Raw genomic sequence first — 16,418 nt, 5'->3', positions numbered from 1 at the left:
AGCCATCTTTAATGGGGGTTTATTAACCTCTTAAAGGAGTACTGTAAGGGGGAAAAAAAGAGTTGAACTTGCCCGGGGTTTCTAATGGTCCCCCGCAGACGTCCTGTGCCCGCGCAGCCACTCCTCAATGCTCCGACCCCGCCTCTGATTCACTTCTGGAATTTCCGACTTCAAAGTCTGAAAACCACTGCGCCTGCATGGCCGCACCCTTGCTCCCGCTGACGTCTCCAGGAGTGTATTATGCAGGCCCAGTACAGTCTGTGCCTGCGCAGTATGCACCCATCAGCAGGAGTGAGGACATGGACGCGCAGGCGCAGTGGTTTTCCCACTTTAAAGTCTGAAATTCCAGAAGTGAACCGGAGGCGGGGCCAGAGCATCGGTGAGTGGCTGCGCGGGCACAGGATGTCTGCGGGGGACCATTAGAAGCCCCAGGTAACTTCAACTCTCTCCCCCCCCCCCCCCCTACAGTACTCCTTTAAGGACCACTCCACGCCAACAGGCGTGGATGCGGCACCAGCCCCAGGACCACCTAACGCCGTTTGGTACTCTTGAAGTCTTGAAGAAGAATGTTTGCTCACAGCTTTTGGCAGTATGAGCAGGAACCAGGGGCATAACTAGACCTAAAGGGACTCCAAGCACCTCTCATGGGCATGCCTTTAAGCCAGACGACTTCCAACAAAAGTCGTGCTATGACCGCTCTGGAGGAGACTCTTGCAATAGCCATGCGTGTCACTTCCTCTTCCTGCTTAATTCAGTGATGCACTTCTCTAACAGAGAAAACAAGGGTGACCCGGAAGTTATAACATAGCCAAGATGGCAGCCACGATATTTACATTGGAATTGAATGAAAACTGTTTGGTGTAGAATGGCGACTCAGGCATCAAATGAAAGAGGAGAGCACAAGCTACAGAAAGGTATGCATCTATAAGTACTTTGCAGTACTGGTCAGAGTCTCTAGGCATACCCATGAGAGGTGCTTGGAGTCCCTTTAATAGGGCCCCCTGCAAAAATGATAGAACCCCATGAGGGTCACGTGATCGGGAGCCAGCGAATGGCAGCAGAGAGGGTGTGAAGCTGTGTCTGGAAGCAGGAAAACATTACACACGCTCCTGCTACTCGCTACTCTGCGTGGCGGGAGAAGGTGGTGCGGGGGGGGGGGGCACTTGGCTGCACTTGTGGTTGGGCAGAGGGAGGACGAGGGGCCCCCAAGCCTCTGGGGCCGCTGCGATGGCGGGGATCGCAGGGGTGATTGCTACGCCCATGGCAGGAATGGCAAAGACGCTATGCTTTTAAATGAGTGTACAAATTGTGCAAATGGTAGACGTATACAACACACTACAACAGGAAATGGGGAGGCTGAATATACTGTATTTAGAGGAAAAAATAAAAAAACAAAAAATCACTTATTATACAGCAAATTAGTGGAAAAAGATAAAATGGTACATGTGCAAAAGCCAAAAAATGATGTGTGGGTGCATACAGCTGCAATGCCCCGCCGTCTCAATGGAAACGTCAATCCCCGCCCATAAGACACAAGTATACAGCATAGATTAATTTCCTCCTTTCTTTTACTACCTACAAGCATGCAGATTGAAGTGCCACATAAAATTGTGTGTGTGGTAGTCCTGCATACATACTGCATAGTGTCTGGATCACACACCTGAAACAAGCATGCAGCTAATCTTGTCAAATTTGTGTCAGAAGCATCTGGTCTGCATGCCTGGTGGGGTCTATGGCTACAAGTATTAGAGGCAGAGTGTCAGCTGGACAGCCAGGTAATGTTCATTGTTTAAAAGGAAATAAATATGACAGCCTCCGTATGCCTCTCACCTCCGGTTCCCTTTACTGACACAAGGATTATACAGATCTTGGGGCTAGTTAGATGTAGCTTAGGCACTGATTAAAATGCTAGAGGTCAGAGGAGAATGGGCCGACTGCTTCAAGCTGATAGAAGAGCAACGTTGACTGAAATAACCACTCGTTACAACCGAGGTATGCAGCAAAGCATTTGTGAAGCCACAACACGCACAACCTTGAGGCGGATGGGCTACAACAGCAGAAGACCCCACCGGGTACCACTCATCTCCACTACAAATAGGAAAAAGAGGCTACAATTTGCACAAGCTCACCAAAATTGGACAGTTGAAGAGTGGAAAAATGTTGCCTGGTCTGATGAGTCTCGATAGAGTCAGAATTTGGCGTAAACAGAATGAGAACATGGATCCATCATGCCTTGTTACCACTGTGCAGGCTGCTGGTGGTGGTGTAATGGTCTGCGGGATGTTTTCTTGGCACACTTTAGGCCCCTTAGTGCCAATTGGGCATCGTTTAATTGCCACGGGCTACCTCAGCATTGTTTCTGACCATGTCCATCTCTTCATGACCACCATGTACCCATCCTCTGGCTACTTCCAGCAGGATAATGCACCATGTCACAAACCTCGAATGATTTCACATTGGCTTCTTGAACATGACAATGCGTTCCCTGTACTAAAATGGCCCCCACAGTCACCAGATCTCAACCCAATAGAGCATCTTTGGGATGTGATGGAACGGGAGCTTCGTGCCCTCGATGTGCAGCCCACAAATCTCCACCAATTGCAAGATGCTATCCTATCAATATGGGCCAACATTTCTAAAGAATGCTTTCAGCTCCTTGTTCAATCAATGCCACGTAGAATTAAGGCAGTGCTGCAGATGAAAGGGGGTCAAACACTGTATTAGTATGGTGTTACTAATAATCCTTTAGGTGAGTGTATATATTTTTTTCTTGCATCAATTAATGCACATACATATATATATTTTTTAAGCTTTCTTGGCTCCTGTTGCGCACAACAGGAACCTGGAGTAAGCAAGGCTTTATGCCCATGTACAGAAAGAGTGGAAGTGCATAAACACCCCACAAAAACGTGCAAGAGTAGCCCCGGGCCCCACAAAAACAGGGCCCTTTCTGTTGTTCCCCCGGAGGGGAACCCCCCTTTTGCCTTCGGAGGCAGGGGGCTTTGAGGTCCTCCGAAACCCAAAGGATTGGAGGACCCCGACATGCCACGTGGTTGCCCACTGGCCAGGGTCGGCTCCCCTGAGAGGGAGCCTCTAGGCGGAGTCCCCAGGGGACAAGTCCCCAGTGCCAGCAAGCTGGCCCCGACCTTGCAGCCAGCATTATAAAAATTCTGCTCTCTCCCTAGCCAAAAGGCCGGGGAGCTGCGTTAGTTGGCTAAGCATACAGGTAGTACAGACCTTAGTGCCTTACTCCGCCATGGGGTTTCCCAGGCCCAGGGTTTTCCGGCACTCCTGGATGCCACTTCCAGGGGCAGTACACCTAAGCAACGCCCTCAGCCTCGACCATGGTAGATCTGTTTGTGCAGTCAGGATCGAGGGAGCGTAAGAACAGTGGACACCCATACTAGAGGATTTGGGGTTGTCCCTCCCCACTCGTTCGAGGTGCCCGCCCCCCACTTTCAGGGTTGTCATAGCTTACTTCAGTCCCGACCCTGAAAATAAGAACAGATTCTACACTTGATCTTAGCCAAATGCAATATCTTTTTTTTTTTTTTTAGCTTTCTTGGCTCCTGTTGCATGCATCAGGAGACCAAAGTAAGCAAGGCTTTATGCTCATGCACGGAAAAAGTGGAAGTGTTTTTGTGGGGTACAAAAACATGCACGAGCAGCCCCAGACCCCACAAAAGCAGGGCCCTTTCCGGTGTTCCCCGAAGGGAACCTCCCCCTTTGCCTTCGGCGCAGGGGGTACATGGGGTCCTCCGACACCTGAAGGATTGGAGGACCCCGACCTGCCCTGTTGTTACCCACAGAGCCTGGCCATGTGGCATTCTGCTTGTACTAATCTACAGTAGTGTTGTCCGGATCATGAACGATTCGGATCTTTGATCCGAATCTATTTTGTGAGTCGAATCATCCGAATCATCAAAATGAGTGATTTGGATTGCAAAGGGGGCGGGGCCAGGAGAGGCACGCCCCCTCTCAGCGGGCAGCGGGGTCCTGGAAGCAGAGCAGAGATGGATCGCTCTGTTGGAGGGGTGGCTCCCCTCCCCTCCTTGCAGCCCGGGACAGGTAGATGAGAGAGAGGGGACATCGGTGCCACTGCCAGATATGTGTAGAGCACACATACTGGCTATAATGTGCTGCTGATTATAGGCTGTCTGTTCCGTAGTTGTGCACAGTGAACAAATTGGAAACTTTTGGCACAGCTCAATAACGTTACAGGCAGCATGCTGGGCTAGGACAGGGCAGGCACTGTGATTGCTGTGAAATATGATCCTCCTGCACTTCTCTAAACAGCTGCACTTTACTTCTGGGAATGCTTTGGGGAATGGGAGTTGGGAGTATACAGATGAACATATAGGTGAAATATATGTAAAGCATAGAATTGCAGCATGTGGGTATTGTGTGCAAACAAACATTTCTGCTCTCTGCTCGTCCCTCCTCCCTTCTTTGTCCACTCCCTGCCCTCTGTCCATCTTCTCCCCTTCTCTGTGTGTCCACCCCCCTCCACTTCTCCTGTCCTGCTAGTCATTTCACCCCCCAATGCTTCCCTTGTAAAATGATCCGAGATGAGATTCGGATCAAAGATCCGGATCTTTTCAATGATCCGATTCGAATCATCCGAATCATTGAAAAGATCCGAACTTCCCATCTCTAATCTAGGGTGCTCATGTTTTTATTTATATTTTTTCTCTCTTCAGTTGATGGAGTATATTCTATATGCCATGGTACCCGGTAATGGAGATAAAAATTATAAATTAATTATAAATGCAAGAAAAAAAAAAAGTGGAGTGCTAATTAGTGAAAAACAAAACAGTTTCTTATTCGGTTCCATTAAAAAAATGTTTTTTTGTGGATGTTACGAAGGGGAAAGATAGAAAGCTGTGATATGCAAATTTAATTCAGAGAGCTATTTCTCCTTTCTGGGTTTTAGGTAGTGTTGGGCGAACACTTCCCGAACACTTACTGTTCGGGTTCGGGTGACGTCATTGAGCGCGGCTGCCCCCTCCCGCCACCAGGGGGTGCCGGTCCTCCCGAGAGCCGGACGGCCCCTCCACAAGCCCCCCCTCGCCCGCTGTATCATGGCGCGGGGGGGCTTGTGGAGGGGCCGGCCGGCTCTCGGGAGGATCGGCACCCCCTGGTGGCGGGAGGGGGCAGCCGCGCTCAATGACGTCACCCAAACCCGAACAGTAAGTGTTCGGGAAGTGTTCGCCCAACACTAGTTTTAGGCAAGTGATTCTGTATCCATAAGGGGGCAGCATAGTGCCAGTATTAATCTTCAAATAAAAGAGAAGAACATGAAGATCACACAACTAACATGGTATAAATTATCAATAAAAACATAAGTAATCAGTAAAAACAATAGAATATTGTATATCAATAGTAATATTCTAAATGATGATAATACAAACTTGTGTAGTAAAACTATCAAGATCAATAAATAAAATATATAAGAAATCTCTAAGAAAATACGATACATCCTGTAAGAAGATGAATCATTGGCCTGAGTATATGTTACTGAGACTAGGTATAGAATGCTATTCCAGTGGGTAGTGTGGTTTTTTAGTAGGAGGATTTTTTGGTCTATTTTAGTCCCCTATACTTGCCGAGTAGTTCTAAGTCACCCCGAGCTGCTTGGTTACTGTTATTCCAGTGGTTGTCATAGTTCTAGTTCAACATATTTTCCAGTGCTATATTTAGTCCACTGAGGCTCAAAGTCTTCAAATATAAAATCCAATAAGTCTCGCTATTGCACAATGCCCTGAACGTGTTGACCTTATTAATGTCCACAACTTTTTCCATGATGGTAATCTTTATTAATCTGAAGTCTGTATTGTGCATTTGATTGAAGTGTTCCTATGTTTCATACAACCTTGTCTGACATTCTCTCTGTGTTTATGTATGCGTTTGTAGAACGGTTGTTTAGTGCGGCCTATGTATTGACGGCCACAGGGCACTACAAAAGGAAGATTACGTAGTCACTTTTACACTTAATATATTGATAGATAGGCCAACTCTTGTTATTCACTTTGGAGTTACTGTAACTGCAAGGAAAGTTCCAGATAATTTTTTGATTGGATTGGATTGGATTGGATTGGATTTGGATTGGATTGGATTGGATTTTTTAATAAGGTTTGTTTCTTTGAGGATTTTGAGCCTACTAGGTGGTATTATGTTATGTTTTAGGTTTTCTTCTTCTAAATGTAATCTTAGGTTTTGGTGGTAGGATAGTATTTAAAATGGGGTCATTGAGCAATAGGCTCCAGTGTTTCTCAAAGATACTTCTACACTCCTTGTGTTGACTGGAATACAGTAGTTTATTATAATACTGAGGTTCTTTTTGTCAAAATACGTAAAAATCATTCTTTACCTTTTTGCTTTGGTAACAGACAATCCTGTTGTGTGAGACCAGAGGCATCATTCACTATCTTGTTGGGATATCTTTTGTGGAATAATCTTTTTCTCAAAGAAGTGGGAAAGAGCCCCTTCCTGCCCCTCTCCTCCAGAGCCACCCCCCTTCCCCAGACCATGGACCATGTGAGCTGGTATAGATCAGGCTGCAGAGCTATCCAAGCCTGCATGGGGGACAAGGAGATAGGAGGCTTGGGAGAGGGGACCCCACATCACCTTTTTTTTATGTAGCTTTTTATAGTCCAAACCATAGGTACATTTTCCAGGGATCCTTATTCAGCAATAATGCAATGGTATAGCAATCCCTGGCCTAAGTGTTGCCAGTTCTACAGGGTTTCTAATGGTACGTACACACCTGCGATAACGATCGTTCGTTACAAGCGATCGTTCCGCGACGGGCGATAGGTGGACGAGCAGGTAGTAAATGCAAATCAGGCGACTGAGAAAGTAGCGAAGCGATTGTTGTCGCCGAAACGAACGATCAGGAAGAATAGTTGCGTGCGCACACGATCGCTACAAAACAAACGTTCCCGGAAATACGTACGTTCCTAGTTTCAACGCACCTGCGCAGTTCATGCGCTAGCGATCGTTCTCGCACGATCGCTATACACACTTCATTTTCACGGCGACAATCGCTCGATTATATCCAACTATTTGGAAAATTTTCTCGCGCAATCATTGCCCTTCCATCGCTTGACTTAACGATCGCTTATGAACGAACTTTAGGCAATAATCGTGCGAGCGACTACGAGCGATCGTTAATTGGCATTTACGAGCGATCGTTATCGCAAGTGTGTACGCAGCATTAGTGACCCTCTACTGCTTCTCCTAAGTGATCATACACACTGCGTACTGACCACCTGAATACCTTGGCAGTTACGGACTAGTCACGCTCTTATGAGTAATAACGAGTGCTTAAGCACTCAAATTCGTGATTTAAATAAGCTATAATTAGCTCAGGTGTGCGGCAGGGAGTGAAGGGGTTATTTACCCATAAGTGCGCATCCCTCCAGCAACCTCCGCTCCTCCCAAGAAATTCTCCTGGCCTCTAAGCTGATCACCTCCTCTCATGCTCACATCCAAGACTTTACACGAGCTTCATCCCTTATCTGGAACTCTCTTCCACAGCCTGTACGTCATGCTCCAAACCTGGACATCTTCAAACGCACTCTTAAAACACACCTTTTCAGACAAGCTTATAACATTCTATAGCCCTTATTTACTTATCTGACACAATGTAATCAGAGGCAAAGGGTCACTGCCTCATCCATCCTCCACCCCCTTACCTAGTGTGTCCCCCACTACCCATTAGAGTGTAAGCTCGCAAGGGCAGGGTCCTCCTCCTAATGCTTACTGTTTTTGTCACAATATTTGTGCTGCTTGGAACTCTGCTGTACATTTGTTAGTTGTATCTATGTTCCCCTTGTCTTCTTATTGTGCTTTGTAAAGTGCTGCGGAATGTGTTGGCGCTATATAAATAAAAAATAATAATAATAATAATCCTCCTTGTGCTCCAACTAGCTTGCACGCGTCCTACTGGATGCGTTGCAAGTCTCACTGCTTGCACTTCCTCCTTCAAGCCGGAAGGAGGGAGTGCGTGGTGGTGAGGTTTGCAACGCATCCAATAGGGAGCGTGCAAGCTAGTTGGAGCGCAAGGACACGCACTTATGGGTAAATTCACACTACCGATACGTGATATAATACCCGCATTCAGGCCTCTTGCACATTGCATGCATTTCCGATTCCGCTTTTTAATCGGTTTTTACATCCGATTCAGATTTTTAATCTTTACTGCATGCTGCGTTTTTTTGATCCATTTTTCTGTTGAATGTATTCAGGGAAAATCAGAATTGAAAATCGGAATCAGAATCAGAAAACGTATTTGCAGTGTGCAGGGAGCCTTAATGTTGAGGTTAATTTGCTGGCGGTCACAGAGCACATGTGACACAAGCCTGCAGTGCTGCTGATGGGCTTTCAGCTTTAGTTGTGCCCTGTTTCTGAATACCTCCCAGCATTTTGAGGTAACAAAGTGGGACATCTTTAAGCCACGCCCCTGCCACGCTCCTAGTGACACTCCCACTACACCCCTAGTCAGGCATACCATAAAGAATTTATAAGCAAAATATGTCATTTTGTTTTCCTATTAAATTATATCCTTTTTATCATCACTACTTTTCCTTCATATTAACATTTGAAAATCAGAAATAGATCAGTTTAAAAGAAGAGAATAAAGGCTTTAGGGTAAATTAAATACATTTTTCAGTAGAAGCATGCAGTACCTACATTCACATAACGCAGTATGGATACAGAGGCACCAGAAGGATAAAACGGTGGACTTACCTCCTTCGGGCAGACACAAGAAAAATGCCGATCAATTTTCAGCAAAACAATGTATTTACATACTCCAGTATAATTCTACGCGTTTTGCCTCACAGAAGCACTTGGCCTAGTACCAGATCTGCTTTGTATCTGCTCCATCATATTGCCTGAGGAAGCCGGTCAGTCCTGCGAAACGCATTGTACTTTACTGGAGTATGTAAATAAATGGTTTTGCTGAAAATTGATCAGCATTTTCTTGTGTCTGTCCGGAGGAGGTAAGACCACCACTGCCTCCTCGTTTTTTAAAGGACTTCCGAGGCCAAAATCCGGGCCCAAAACATAAAAAAAAGTTAGCTACCTTCATGGCTTTGTAAGGCACGGAGGACGCCGTCCGCGCCCTCCGTGCCGTTCCGCCTGGTCCCCTCTGGTGAATAGCCCCCCGAAAGGCTGCGACCCCACGGTCCGGGTCGGCATCTTCTGCCCCTATAAAGATGGCCGCCGGAGCTGGCCACGGCTGCGCAGTCCGCATAGCCGCTACTGCGCAGCTCTAGGGCCAACCCTCCGATCCACGCTGCCTGTTACGTAGCGGCTATGCGGACTGCGCAGCCGTGGCCAGCTCCGGCGGCCATCTTTATAGGGGCAGAAGATGCCGACCCGGACCGTGGGGTCGCAGCCTTTCGGGGGGCTATTCAGCAGAGGGGACCAGGCGGAACGGCACGGAGGGCGCGGACGGCGTCCTCCGTGCCTTACAAAGCCATGAAGGTAGCTAACTTTTTTTATGTTTTGGGCCCGGATTTTGGCCTCGGAAGAGGGACCAGCGGTGCGACGGAAGCTGTCGCCGATGTTCCTCCTCCCCCCGCCGGAAGCGCCGTATTCTTTATGAAGGTTGCTGTCACTAGTCCGCATACTCACGCGGACTAGCAACAGTTGCGGCGGAGTTGCGGCGGCAACTGTCGCCAGGCGATTGACCGGGTCAATCGCCTGGCGACATCAGCGACGAGCGACGGTTCGGGGTGTGCGCCCGTGCAACGCCGCATACTCACGGGCGACCTGTGGCCGCAACACGCGCGCGCCGCGTGTTGCGGCGACAATTGTAACCCGTGAGTATGGGCCATTAAGCTACATATACACATGCAGTAACCATTGGCTAAAACAGACAAGTATGTGAGTACAATGGCGATCTATAAGGCTGCCTGTCTGATCCATAAAGACCCCCTTTACCAGTTGCAATGCTATTTTCAACCCTCGCTGAATAATTGAAGCCCATCTGTTGCTTGCCGATAGCAACAGAACACATTGCTAGCCTCAAGGCCAGGGATGTGTCTGTACAGCATAGTTCCCTGAATTGTTGCCCAAAGGGATTGTTTCCCAATCCCCAATGGATGACAATTCTTGCATGTGTGTACTAGGCATAGCCCCTGAACAAGCATGCAACAGATCAGGTGTTTCTGACATTATTGTAAAATCTGGCAAAATTAGCTGCATGCTTGTTTCAGACACTAGTGCAGCCAAAGAGATCAGCGGGAGTGCCAGGCAACTGGTATTGTTTAACAGGAAATAAATATGGCAGCCTCCATATAAATAGGAAATGCTTTTGAATACAAAGAATACCCGAGAATCCCACATGAGGAGATGGACTTGTCCAGGGCCGCGCCTGGGCGGGTGCATTGCACCCAGGCGCCTCTCTCTGACAGGCGCCGCCCGGCCGCCGCTCACCCCCTCTGGCCGCCGCTCCCCCACTCTAGCTGCCGCTCCCATCTCCCTCTAGCACGGCAGACCTCGATCAGACGGCGACCAATAGTGCGGGCGCTAGGACCTAGCACACCGCACTGATATGCGGAAGTGACATCACTTCCGCATATAGAGCGGGTGCATCCGGCGCCCGCTCTTACTGGTCGGGTCGCCGCTGATCCTGAGGTCTGACGCTGGGCTGCTAGCTGCAAGATGAGGGGGGAGCGGCGGCTAGAGGGGGGGTCCCTGTCACTCACTGCCTAAACGGGGTCCCTGTCACTCACTACCTAAATGGGGTCCCTCTCACTCACTACCTAAAGGGCTCCCTGTCACTCACTAAACGGGGTCCCTGTCACTCACTACCTAAACGGGGAATATGGGTGTGATTAGGCAGGACATGGGTGTGGTTATGTGGTTGGGCGCGGTTAATTTAAGCACTCCCATAAGCGCCAGAGAAAATCTTGCACCCAGGTGGCAGGCACCCCAGGCTCACCCCTGGACTTTTCCAAAGTCTGTTGGTTCTGTCAGATTTTAACAGCTTACTTACGTCGCTGTAGTGGTCTTTTAAAAAGAAAACGTTGAAAAGCTTTAAAATCGACTTTCTAAAAAACAACAAGGTCTTTTGAAAGATTTTTTTCCCCACTCTTCTCATTAACATACCCTGCAAATTTGGGGATTCCAGCTTTTATGGGGGTTTTGCAATTAACCGCTAAAATTGGCAGCCATTGACTTCAATGTTAAATGTTAACACACATTTTCCGGAGCGATCTATCGCGTAAATGTGAACGATAAACTTTCATTCGTCAGGAGCTGTCAGCCAGCAAACGTCTTCATCAATCACAATTCAGGACTCAATTCCCAAAGGTCTTTCGAAATATCTGTAGGATCACATCTCCCCGTGTGTGAACTGCCTGAACTGAACATGTTATTATGTTATTTTCATGGTTTGGTAATGAGGAATAATAATAATGACTCATTTTACTCATGTGAAAAATGTAGCAGCATTATTGAATGTTTGTTTCTCTCTCTCTCCAGCCAGAGAAACGTCATGCCATCAACAATTAACATGAGATACATATTCCTGGTAAGATTCAGAGGTTGTAGTTTCCTAATTCACTCCTCTTGGTGTCCAAAAAATGCAGTGACGAATCTAATGGCAGACATGGACAGAGAGGTGTGTGTGTGTTTGCCTATGTGTGAGAATAGAGGGTTGAGGAGGAGTGGTGGGAGGACACAGTGCAGAGAGGAGCAGCAGATGAGGAGTGGTGGAAGGAGCCAGGGTAGAGATTTGCAGAGAGGAGCAGCAGATGAGGAGTGGTGGGAGGAGCCATTGTAGAGATTTGCAGAGAAGGGGAGCAGATGAGGCATTGTAGGAGGAGTCAGTGCAGAGATCTGCAGAGATGAGCAACAGATGAGGAGTGGTGGGAGGAGCCATTGTGGAGATTTGCAGAGAGGAGCAGCAGATGAGTTGTGGGAGGAGCTATTGTAGAGATTTGCAGAGAGGAGCAGCAGATGAGGCGTTGTAGGAGGAGTCAGTGTAGAAATCTGCAGAGAGGAGTAGCAGATGAGGCATGGTGGGAGGAGACAGTGTAGAGATCTACAGAGAGGAGCAGCAGATGAGGCATGGTGGGAAGAGACAGTGTAGAGATCTGCAGAGAGGAGCAGCAGATGAGGCGTTGTAGGAGGAGTCAGTGTAGAGATCTGCAGAGAGGAGAAGCAGATGAGGAGTTGTGGGAGGAGCCATGTAGAGATTTGCAGAGAGGAGCAGCAGATGAGGAGTTGTGGGAGGAGCCAGTGTAGAGATCTGCAGAGAGCAGCAGCAGATGAGGAGTTGTGGGAGGAGCCGTGTAGAGATTTGCAGAGAGGGGAGTGTGATGAGGAGTGGTGGGAGGAGCCTGTGTAGAGATCTGCAGAGAGGAGCAGCAGATGAGGAGTTGTGGGAGGAGCTGTGTAGAGATCTGCAGAGAGCAGCAGCAGATGAGGAGTTGTGGGAGGAGCCGTGTAGAGATTTGCAGAGAGGGGAGTGTGATGAGGAGTGGTGGGAGGAGCCTGTGTAGAGATCTGCAGAGAGGAGCAGCAGATGAGGAGTTGTGGGAGGAGCTGTGTAGAGATTTGCAGAGAGGGGAGTGTGATGAGGAGTGGTAAGAAGCATATAAGTCTGTCTGCAGTATGTGTGATTGTAGTGCTGCTGAGAGTCTAGTTAGAGGAATACCAGATAATTAGAGGTTGTAGAAGATGAGATTTATGTCAGCATTGGGACAGTATGCTGGGTTAGATTGTCAGCTCTGTTCACGTGCTTATACTGTATTATATCATAAGATAAAAAAACGTTTCTTCTCTCCACACTTATGTATTCTCCTCCTGTCTTGTTGCAGATAATCCCCCTGTTGTGTGTAACAATCAAGGATGTGGTTTCATCAGGTAAGAAGTATTGATGACCGTTCGTAATCAGCTAATTACGATTACGCAAAATTTTCGCATACATTTTTGCAATTTCACCTATACGTAATTACGATTTGTACATTTAATTGATATCGTATAGTCATTCGGAATTTTGCGTATAATTTCACATAATTTCGTGCCGACTTTAGCAGTGAATAGCAAGGCTCCCATACAGGCTATTGACACCAAAATTGCTACATACTGTATGTTAAGGAGAATCGTGGTTACAAGTCACAAAACATTTTTTTTCAAAAAATACCATTTTAAAAACGCAAAGAAAAAATGGTTTTTAAACTCAGAAAAATGACAATTTAAAAACCTTTTTTTTTCTTTTGCATTTTTAAAATCAATTTTCTCAAAAACGACAAGGTCTTGGTAGCAATAGCATTGTATGGGGACTTTGCTATTAACCACCGAAGTCAGCACAAAATGATGCGAAATTATGAAATATTATTATTACATACGAATTTAACATTACGATTACGATGCATAATTGCAAATTTCGATGCCCACCACTGTAATCATCTCATCTAAATTTCCTACATTTACGAAAGCAATGAGAATAGGAGTGAGCCGGCAATCCTGGCCTGGACTGAGGGAGACATTGGGGTTGAGTCCCTAAACCGTGCTAACTCAGAGCTCGGCCGCGCTAGCGTTTAGCATGCGTTAGAACACGCGTAACGGTTTACAATTTTCATGCTCTAAATTTTTGCGCGCAAACACGGCATAAGAAAATTTGCGTTTGCCCGCATAAACCGTTACGCACGTTATAACGTGTGCAAACCGCTAGCGCAGCCGTGCTAGGAGTTATGTCTGCAGCCCTTGTGTGGACTATATCAGAACAGAGGGCTGTTGCACACCGAGTGGGTTATTCAGCGTTTTTGCAGACGCTTGCGGCTGTGGATACGCTTGGTTAATGTATCTCAATGGGGTGGTTCACACCAGAGCGGGAGGCGTTTTGCTGAAACGCATACTCCCGAGGTGAGACATTTTTTGGATTGCGGCGGCGTTTCTGCCTCCAATGTAAAGTATAGGAAAACCGCAAACCGCTCTGAACTGCCGTTTTTCAGGCGTTTTTGTTACAGAAGCTGTTCAGTAACAGCTTTACTGTAACAATATCTGAAATCTACTACACCAAAAACGCTTCACAAAACCGCAAAATACTAGGTGAAACGCTACAGAAAAATAAAAAGCGTTTCAAAATCTGCTAGCATTTTGCGGATCTGCTAGCGGGTTTTGGTGTGCATCGGGCCTTATGCTGGGAATACACGTTGCGTTTTTGCCTTCGTTTTAGCCTTCGATTCGTTTGGTAAACGAATCGAGTGTTGAAAATGTATGTGAAAATAGTCATAATCTCATTATAGTTTCGATTAGCAGACCCCAAAAACGAACGACTAGTGATCGAACATGTTTGATATTATCTCTCTTTATCCATCTAATCGAGCCATTGGTAGGCTTGATGGCTGTTCAGATCGATTATATATTCGTTTATGTTAGTCCGTCCCTGTAAAAAGGGATTTTCGTTTCGTTTCTTGGCAGCCTTCGATCATTGGAAAAACGAAACCATCAGAATCGAAAAAAAAAACGAAATCGTGGGTGGTGATATTAACCGTATGATCGATTATTTAGGGAACGAAAAGGACAAAAGGCACAATCGAAACGAAGGTTTAAACGAAGGCAAAAACGCAACGTGTATTCCCAGCATTAGTGAGAAATGCTGAAAGAGCAGGAAACTAAAGGTGGCCATACACTTATAGATTAGCAGCAGATTCGACCATCAAACAGATTTCTGTCAGATGCCTGTCAAGTCGAATCTGACAGGAATCTGTCTGATGTGTGCCACACACTAGGAACAGATTTCCAATAGATTTCAGAAAGAAATGTATTGGAAATCGATCTAAATGTATTATTTGACCATTATGCTGGGAATACACGGTACGCTTTTGAGTCATTTAGATGGCTCGATTGATCATTTTCGACATGCCCGATCTCCCGCACGATCGATTCTACGCTCGATTTTGCATAGAGAACAATGGGAAAAGATAAGAAAAACGAATGGAAGCTAAAACCGGCGGAGGCGGGGCGCGAAATCGAGCGGGGAATCAATCGGGTGGCAGAATCGAGCGCAAAAAGGCACTGTGTATTCCCAGCATTAGATCCAATGCAACTCTATGGGCCATGGATCTGCTGCCCTCACCCGATCAACCTAGATTTTCCATCTTGTCAGAGCAAATAGATCTAAATCGAAAATCGATAGATCTGATAGAATCCATTTCCGATCGATTCTACAGAATCGATTGATGGCTGAAATTGACCAGTGTATATGCCCCTTAACAGTTTAGTGATTGCATCATCATTGTATCATTGTTACCACCTGGAGACGGGTCAAATGTCTTCTCTTTTCCTCACTTTGGATGTGGAGAAGGCGTTCGACCGGGACCATTGGCTTTTTCCCCAGCGCACTCTGCAGAAATTTGGTTTTACAGGAGAAGTATTAAGAGGCATAACGGCACTTTACTTAAAGGGACACTGTAGGGGGGTCGGGGGAAAATGAGTTGAACTTACCCGGGGCTTCTAATGGTCCCCCGCAGACATCCTGTGCCCGCGCAGCCACTCACCGATGCTCCGGCCCCGCCTCCGGGTCACTTCTGGAATTTCAGACTTTAAAGTCGGGAAACCACTGCGCCTGTGTTGCCGTGTCCTCACTCCTGCTGATGTCACCAAGAGCGTACTGCGCAGGCCTAGTATGGTCTGTGTCTGCACAGTATGCTCCTGGTGACATCAGGGGAAGCGAGGACACGGCAACGCAGGCGCAGTGGTTTCCCGACTTTAAAGTCTGTAATTCCAGAAGTGAACCGGGGGCTGGAGCATCAGTGAGTGGCTGCGTGCTCACAGGATGCCTGCGGGGGACCATTAGAAGCCCCGGGTAAGTTCAACTCATTTTCCCCCAACCCCCCTACAGTATTCCTTTAAGCCCCTCAAAATCAATGCTTGAGGGACCTTTTACACTGGTGCGGTGCGGTGGGTCATTTTACCGGACCTCACCGCTATGGCAATGCATACAGCATGCGGTGCAGTGCACCAGAGGTCACCGATCTACTGCAAACGCATACCTATTTTGCCGTGCAACCTCGGCAACGAACTGAGGTGGACCGGAAGTCGTGTTAGTCTATGGCGACGCAGATATTTAAAAAATGATCATGGTGGCAGTGTGGCGCGCATGCACAGAAACATATTTTTACAAAACGCTTCCTTACACCGTATTTCCAAAACAGGAAGTGAGCGTCACTTCCTGTTTGGTTGTTAGCCTGAAGGGGATTACCGCATACTAATGCGGTAATTCCTGAAGGCCTGTTTTTAACGGTGCGGCACTCTCGCTGGTTTGCAGCGTGAAACCGGCCACTGGGTTTTACTCAGAAATCTTCCACATATCAAATGTTACTCGGCAAGGGTGTTTGTTAATTATCCCCTTTAATTTTCACCTTGATGATGGAGACCCTTGCCGAATCCATACG

The 16,418-nt window shown here is 47.1% G+C and overlaps 1 protein-coding gene across 2 annotated transcripts in view; it reads left to right on the top strand.

Moving 5' to 3' along the window:
- LOC137545187 (V-set domain-containing T-cell activation inhibitor 1-like) overlaps nt 1–16,418 on the top strand; it is a 45,395-nt gene that overhangs the window by 20,267 nt on the left and 8,710 nt on the right. For both annotated transcript variants that reach the window (XM_068266305.1, XM_068266306.1), the window contains 2 exons: nt 11,497–11,545; nt 12,837–12,882. In XM_068266305.1, the coding sequence (XP_068122406.1) occupies nt 11,497–11,545; nt 12,837–12,882 (95 nt within the window). The remainder of the gene's footprint in view (nt 1–11,496; nt 11,546–12,836; nt 12,883–16,418) is intronic.

This window comes from Hyperolius riggenbachi, chromosome 2 (assembly GCF_040937935.1).
Source record: "Hyperolius riggenbachi isolate aHypRig1 chromosome 2, aHypRig1.pri, whole genome shotgun sequence".
Taxonomy (NCBI): Eukaryota; Metazoa; Chordata; class Amphibia; order Anura; family Hyperoliidae; genus Hyperolius; species Hyperolius riggenbachi.
The sequence above is the reverse complement of the archived record's forward strand: the minus strand, read 5'-3'. Positions and strand labels throughout refer to the sequence as shown.